This window comes from Nicotiana sylvestris, chromosome 6 (genome assembly GCF_000393655.2).
Source record: "Nicotiana sylvestris chromosome 6, ASM39365v2, whole genome shotgun sequence".
Lineage (NCBI taxonomy): Eukaryota > Viridiplantae > Streptophyta > Magnoliopsida > Solanales > Solanaceae > Nicotiana > Nicotiana sylvestris.
Window position 1 is genome coordinate 180,908,876 of NC_091062.1, and position 7,614 is coordinate 180,916,489.

At 39.6% G+C, this 7,614-nt stretch overlaps 1 protein-coding gene across 1 annotated transcript; it reads right to left on the reverse strand.

Moving 5' to 3' along the window:
* Window positions 1-3,409: 3,409 nt before the first annotated feature.
* Window positions 3,410-6,918, reverse strand: LOC138871756 (uncharacterized). Its single transcript, XM_070149655.1, has 6 exons — window positions 6,717-6,918; window positions 6,245-6,456; window positions 6,104-6,142; window positions 5,417-5,656; window positions 3,798-3,994; window positions 3,410-3,641 (listed from the first exon to the last, which is right to left on the reverse strand). Exons 1-6 carry the CDS (start codon window positions 6,916-6,918, stop codon window positions 3,410-3,412), a joined length of 1,122 nt encoding a protein of 373 aa, XP_070005756.1.
* Window positions 6,919-7,614: the final 696 nt, after the last annotated feature.

The following is a 7,614-nucleotide window of genomic DNA, read 5'->3' on the forward strand; positions in this document are numbered from 1 at the left end:
AAAATATTTTTGGATTTTGAGAAGAAATTAAAATAAAAATATTTTTGTATTATTTCAAAATTGGGGTCTAAAAGAAAGACTTTCTAAAGAAGCAAGTAATGGAAAATATTTTTGGATTTTTTGAAAATAATGGGCCGGAACCGATGAGGTTTGCCTACGTAATTCACATCCGGTGAGAATTAGACCTGCGTAGTTCGGTAGTTTTGACGGAACAGGGGAAACATGACTTTCGAAAACATCGGCTTATTTTGAAATGACTTTTCTTTTTCTTTCTTTTTTCCAGAATTTTGGCAGAATTTCAGGATTTTCAAATGCAGACCTCACTCTTGGGGTATTTTTTTTCTTCTTTTTTTTTGATTTTCTTTTCCTATTTTAGAAGCCGGTCAACATGCAAGTCGAAACAAACAGATGCACGAGTAGCACGAAAGATGCATCAGGATGGTCTATTAATGTGGGTACATCTGTCTTAGACAGACCCAACCCTTGTGTTGAGTCTCCAAAGTCAAATGCACGTGATGCAAACAAACGTACCTACTAGGGATCCGGCATGAGGCTATGTTTTTCTAGGTTTAAAAACCTGGGTGTATTGTTCTAAACATGTCTTACCCGAGCGGACAGCTCGAGCCGGAGGGGGGGCAGCATACCGGGAATACAGAAGCTTCACCGGCTTTGCAACTTGTTCGAACCTCGTTCTAAAATTGGGATATGACTCTAACAGAAAAGAAGCCACGTGAAGCGCACGCTTCCCATAAGATTTAGAAGACTCAGAGAGAAGAGGGTTTCGTAACAATTTTTTTTTCCAGTTACATCAATATCAATGCGGTAAAAAAAAGTCATTTAGCACATTAGGCTCAAACACGTAAAAATCAAACAATCATGAAAGTCAATCATAACAACTATTCTAATCTCGAATTCTGAACCCTGAACCAGAGATTCTTGGTTCTTATACATAGAAGAGTCGCCAGAGCTGTCACACCTCCTTTTTACCCGAGGGGACATAAGGGAGTTTTTTCAATTAAAGTGACATAATTTGAAATGGAATTATTTAATTATTTTCAGAGTCGCCACTTGGAATATTTATGGTATCCCAAGTCACCGATTTATTTTAAATCCCAAATCGAGAAAATTACTCTTATTTATGGTCCGCGAACACAGAAGATCGGGTAAGGAATTCTGTTAATCCGGGAGAAGGTGTGAGGCACTCCCGAGTTTCGTGGTTTTAGCACGATCGCTCAACTATTAATAATTGGCCTAATTATCTGATTAATTATATGTTTTAAACCTATTGCGTATTTTTAACTTTATAACCACTTTTATTTATTTAAACGCTTTTTAGTATTTATGGAATTTATTTGGATGAGTCATGATGTCGTGCACTCATTATTTTTGTACATATTGCGAATCGCGTCACATGAAATGCATCCGCGATTTACAATATATTTATTTTAATCATTGTTCGAAGTTTTGGTCGGGTCACATGAAATGCACACCCGAATGTGATTTACGTATCGTGACCATGGTATAGGAACCGTACCCATGGTCACGATGACTTATTGTTAATCGCGCCTAAAGCAACTAGCGGTGTTTATTCTTCCTAACTTGAAATTATTGTTATGCATAAGTTATGGAACTTATTGTAGAAGAAATGAATTAGATTTATTATGGACAGATGGGCTAGCTTCAAATTAGTTCTTAGGACCTGGAAGGATTCATCTATTTGGTCCAAATGTTATATCACTACCATGGTTCAAATAGTTTAAACTTATCGGACCAAAAAATGGAACTTATATTTTTGAAGTTCTTGGCAGAAAACTAACCAACATGAAAATATTAGCAACAAAAGTTTAAAAATTAACCATTAACTTAAACAAATCAATCTGAAACCCAAAATGGCCCAGTTGTCTCATCTAATAGCCTAGATTATAAAACAACCTATTATTAATCTTGTAAGCTTCTGGTATTCATCAAATTTTAGAAATTTTCTTCAATTGTAATATAACAACAAGACTAAATTTCTAACACATGACCACAAATAGAATTAAATAAGAAGCAAAACACTACCAGCTAAACTACCCAAAACAAATGAGAAAGTGGTAAAACAAATAGAAACAAGAAGCAAAATATTGGTACTGACTAGACTTATCTGAAATTAAATAAGAAGGCAGTAAAGCAAAACAAATAGGCATAGAATGTCTCCTTAAAAAATTGCTAAAGGAAATAAGATTAACCTCAATGAAGCTTCTTCGTCATTTTATTGATGAAAGGTCACAAGAAAACCAACTAGTACAATAGCGAATATTGAATACTCAAATTGAAAGAACGAGCACGAACAGGACCAACGACATCGAGCTGAATCACCAGCACGAAACTCGACTCAAAGAAACGGAGGATGGACGATGCAAGTGTGCTTTTGGAAGGCAAATTGTGACTGGCTTCATGACTGCTTTATGCTGTATTTTTGGGGTGTTTTCATGGTGGTTTCAGGTGTTTTGGAGTCTGTTTCAACTGGGTTTCGGCAGCATTTCTCGGAGCTGATTTTGGTGATTATTCCAGCTGATTTTCGTGGGTTTCAGGGGCTGATTTCGAGCTGGGTTTGGAAGTGTTTTTCAGCTCGTGTTTGGAGCTATTTTGGGGGTAATTTCGGGCAAATTTTTAGCTGTTTCGCAGCTCTTTGGGACTGATTTTTGGCTGCATTTTTTAACGTGATTTCAACTGCTTTTCATTGAGCTTTTAAGGAGCTTCTTACATGATAGGAAATGGAGAAAGATGAAGTTTGTTGTTCTCCTCTCTTTAAGCTGTTGTGCCACCTTTTTCTTTTTGTTACTCTAGGGATTTTTAGGTCTATCTTCTTCTTTAGGGTATGTTATGCATATAAGAATTGGAGAGTGGGCTTGGATAAGGTAAAAGAGGGATTAGGTTTGGGCAGAATTTGGGGTAATTGGGCTCAGGTTTGGCCTAATTTGAGCCATGACTTGGACAGTTGAACCAAGTAAGACTTTAGGAGAAAATTAAATCTTTTTTTGTGATTTTGATTTTCTTTTATTGATTAATAGATGGGAAAAAGTTACCACTCCTAAACTTAAAAATAAGATAAAATACTAATCACTCAAAATTTACTTATCAAACTTATATATTTTTTGGAAAACATTTTCTTTCTTTGTAAATAAAGATGAATCTTATATTAAAAACGTGACTCTTTTTTATTGTTTTCAATTTTCTTACGTAAAATATATAAAAAAGGGAAATAAGAGCTAAAATATATATATTAAACTTAAAATATATTTACATACTAAAAGGTGATGAAAAACTCAAATATAGTCAAAAATTAGGTGCTCACAGCGTATTATGCGACTGCATATCCCGTCGCATATCATGCTAAGGTCTGTCTTCTACTGGAGTTATGCGACCATTATGCGGCTCGCATAACTCTGAAGACCTCTCCATTTTTGTTTTTCAAGTTAAGTGCACCAAACGGAGTCACAAACACCACTTTAAAAGGTCCACTCCATTTCGACTTAACCTTTCCTGGAAACAGACGTAACCGAGAATTGAACAAGAGAACCAAATCACCCACTTTGAACACCTTGCCCTGAGTATATTTATCATGAAGGTACATCATCTTGTCCTTGTACAAGGATGAACTGGAGTAGGCATGGAATCAGAATTCATCAAGTTCATTAAGCTGCTCCACACGAAGATTTGCCGCCACATCCCATTCAAGATTTAGCTTCCTCAAAGCCCACATGGCCTTGTGCTCTAACTCAACCTGTAGATGGAAAGCTTTTCCAAATACCAACCAGTACTGAGACATACCAATCGGAGTTTTGTAAGCAGTCCCATAAGCCCATAGAGCATCATCTAATTTCTTTGACCAATCGGTCCTATTTGCATTGATCATCTTTGACAATATACTCTTGACTTCCCTGTTTGAGACTTCAGCTTGGCCAGTCGCCTGAGGATGATAAGGAGTAGAAACTTTGTGATTGACACCATACTTTGCAAGCAATGTGTCAAAAGCTTTATTGCAAAAATGAGACCCCCCCCCATCACTTATGATTGCTCGAGGAGTGCCAAACCTAGTAAAAATGCCCTTCTTGAGAAACGCAACAACACTCTGGGCCTCATTGTTGGGCAAAGCCACGGCTTCAACCCACTTTGAAACATAGTTGACTGCCACTAGAATGTATATGTTCCCACACGAACTAACAAATGGGCCCATAAATTCAATGCCCCACACATCAAAAATATCAACTTCAAGAATAGTATTGAGAGGCATCTCATCTTTCTTCGAAATTCCACTCGCTCTTTGACATTCATTGCATCTCTTCACAAGTTCACTTGCATCTTTGTACAAAGTTGGACAATAAAACCCACAACTAAGAACTTTTGAAGCCGTCCTCGCCCGCCATGATGGCCACCATAGGGAGAGGAATGACACGCCTCTAAGATACTCAATTGCGCCTCCTCTGGGACACATCTTTGGATCACACCATCTGTGCATATCTTGAATAAGTACGGCTCATCCCAATAGAAGTCCAAACTGTCCCGTTTGAGCTTTTTCCTTTGGTTAGAAGAGAGTCACATGGGATTATACCAGTCACAAGGAAATTAGCAACATCCGCAAACCATGGCATACCATTCACCGACACCGAAAGGAGTTGCTCATCGGGAAATGAATCATTCATCTCTAGGACATCACGAGGCCTCCCCTCCTCCTCCAAGCGAGACAAGTGGTCCGCCACTTGGTTTTCACTACCCTTCCGGTCCACAATCTCCAAATTAAACTCTTGAAGTAACAAAACCCATTGCATCAGCCTAGTTTTGGAATCCCTCTTCGTCATCAAGTACCGGAGTTCGGCATGATCGGTATGAACTATGACCTTGGCACCCATGAGATACGGCCGAAATTTCTCCATTGAGAACACAATAGCCAATAGCTCTTTCTCAGTCACTGTGTAGTTCACTTGAGCATCATTCATTGTCTTGCTCACATAGTACACCGGATGAAACATTTTGTTCACTCATTGACCCAAGACCGCCCCAACTGCAACATCACTCGCGTCACACATGAGCTCAAAAGGCAAGCTCCAATTGGGTGTGGTAATAGTAGAAGTGATAGTCAACTTGTGCTTGAGAAGTTCAAAAGCTTCATACATCCCTCATTGAACACGAACTTGGCATCTTTTTCCAATAAATTTTACAAGGGATTCACTACCTTCGAAAAGTCTTTGATAAATCTCCAGTAGAACCCCGTATGCCCAAGAAAACTTCTAACTTCCTTGACATAAGTAGGGGGAGGGAGTCTTGAAATCACATCAATTTTTTCTTTGTCCACCTCTATACCATGTTTTGAAATTTTATGCCCAAGAACTATGCCCTCCTCAACCATAACATGGAATTTCTCTCAATTAAGCACAAGATTGGTTTCTTCACAACAGGCCAACACTCTATCAAGATTTTTCAAGCATTCATCAAATGAGTCACCTACAACATTGAAGTCATCCATGAACAACTTCAAAATATCTTCCACCATGTCGGTGAGTATGGCCATCATACACAGCTGAAATATAGCTGGTGCATTACATAACCCAAACGGCATCCTAGAAAAAGCAAAGGTACCATATGGACAAGTAAATGTGGTTTTCTCCTGATCTTCCTGAGCAATCAAAATTTGGTTGTACTCAGAATGCCATCCAAGAAATAGTAGAAGGCATCCCAGCAAGTCTATCTAACATCTGATCAAGTAAAGGCAATGGAAAGTGATCCTTGCGGTCACTTTATTCAACTTGCAATAATCTATGCACACCCTCCACCCGGTGACGGTCCTGGTAGGAATCAACTCATTTTGTGCATTGGTAACCACGGTCATACCACCTTTCATCAACACACATTGCACTGGTGACGTCCAAGAGCTATCAGAGATGGGGTACACAACCCTGGCATCCAACCACTTGATCACCTCCTTCTTCACAACTTCTTGCATTGCCTCGTTCAACCTCCTTTGATGTTCCAAGGAGAGCTTTGCATCATCTTCCAGAATAATCTTGTGCATATAGAATGCGGGGCTTATCCCTCGAATATCAGCTATGGTCCATCCAATTGCCTTCTTCCGCTTTTGTAGCATCGCCAATATGGCATCAACCTGCATGTTAGTAAGACCAAAGGAAAGAATAACTGGCAATGTTGAACTAGGGCCTAAGAATTCATACCTGAGGTGTGGAGGCAACGGCTTCAACTCCAACACTAGAGGTTCCTCGATTGAGGGCTTTGTTGGTGGAGTCTTCCTATTTTCAAGATCCAAAGAGAGTTTCATATGCTCACAAGAGTAAGAGCCCATTCCATATAAAGCATTCACACACTCCACTCGGCCTTCATCCCCATTTATATCAAGATTCAACAATACCACCTCTAGAGGGTCCTCCACATTGATCATTGCACTAGTATCATCAACTATCACTGCCGTGACAAGGTCCACAAAAGAGCACAGTTCAGAACTGTTGGGCTGCTTCATTGACTTGCACACATGAAAGAGCATTTTTTCATCACCTACCCGGAAGGTGAATTCCCATGCTTCCACATCAACTAAGGCCTTCCAAGTAGCAAGGAAAGGTCTACCCAATATGATCGGAACTTCATAATCTACCTCACAATCCAAGATCACAAATCAGCCGTCAAGATAAATTTGTCCACCCGGACAAGCACATCATCAATTATACCCAATAGTCTCTTCATCGTTCTATCCACCATTTGCAATCTCATGGAAGTCTGCCTCGGTTTCCTAATACCCAAAGTCTTGAAAACTGAGTAGGGCATCAAGTTGATACTTGCCCCCAAATCACATAGAGCTTTAGCAAAGTTTGCACTCTCAATGGTGCTAGGAATGGTGAAAGCATCAGGATCTTCTAGCTTCGGAGCCATTCAGTGCACTATTGCACTAACTTGGTGGGTTATCTTGATAGTCTCACAATCTATGGATCTTTTATTTGTCACCAAGTCTTTCATGAATTTATCATAACCCTGCATTTGCTCTAGAGCGTCCACCAAAGGCACATTGATGGATAGGCTCTTCATCATGTCAATAAACCTCTTAAACTGATTCTTATTTTTCTGCTTCGCGAGCCTTTGAGTATAAGGTGGAGGTGGTCTTGGCAAAGGAGCCTTGTCTTTAGGCACAACCATTTTCGGCATGACTATTACGTGTTCCCTAGACGGGTTCACGTCATTCTGAGTTTCCACCTCGGCATCTTGGATATCAATCCTCACTTTCTCATTCACGTTCTCATCAAGCACATTTTCAACCACCAAAGGGATCTCATCCTCTTGAAACTCAACTTCATCACTCAAAATTTCTTTTTGTTTGGAGGCATTCACATCACTACCTCGTCCACTTCTTATAGTTACCGCCATTACATGCCTGGAATTGTTCTCACCCTTCGGGTTTACTACCGTATCACTTGGTAGAGCCCCTTTAGGGCGAGTATTCAAGGATTGCAAAATTTAGCCTAGTTGAACCTCCAAGTTTTGGATTGAGGTATTGTGGGATGCCAACTGGGCATCGGAGCCCCTTTCTTTTTCACCATCTGTTCAAACATCATTTCAATTCTCCCTATTTCA

What these genes read in the sequence shown, in the direction of transcription:
- LOC138871756 (XM_070149655.1), bottom strand. Translation starts at nt 6,918, where the DNA reads ATGGCTCCGAAGCTAGAAGATCCTGATGCTTTCACCATTCCTAGCACC. An exon ending in AACGATGAAGAGACTATTGG is followed by an intron (nt 6,457 to 6,716) that starts GTATAATTGATG and finishes TTGTCACGGCAG; the next exon opens with TGATAGTTGATGATACTAGT. An exon ending in TGCTACAAAAGCGGAAGAAG is followed by an intron (nt 5,657 to 6,103) that starts GCAATTGGATGG and finishes TTGATTGCTCAG; the next exon opens with GAAGATCAGGAGAAAACCAC.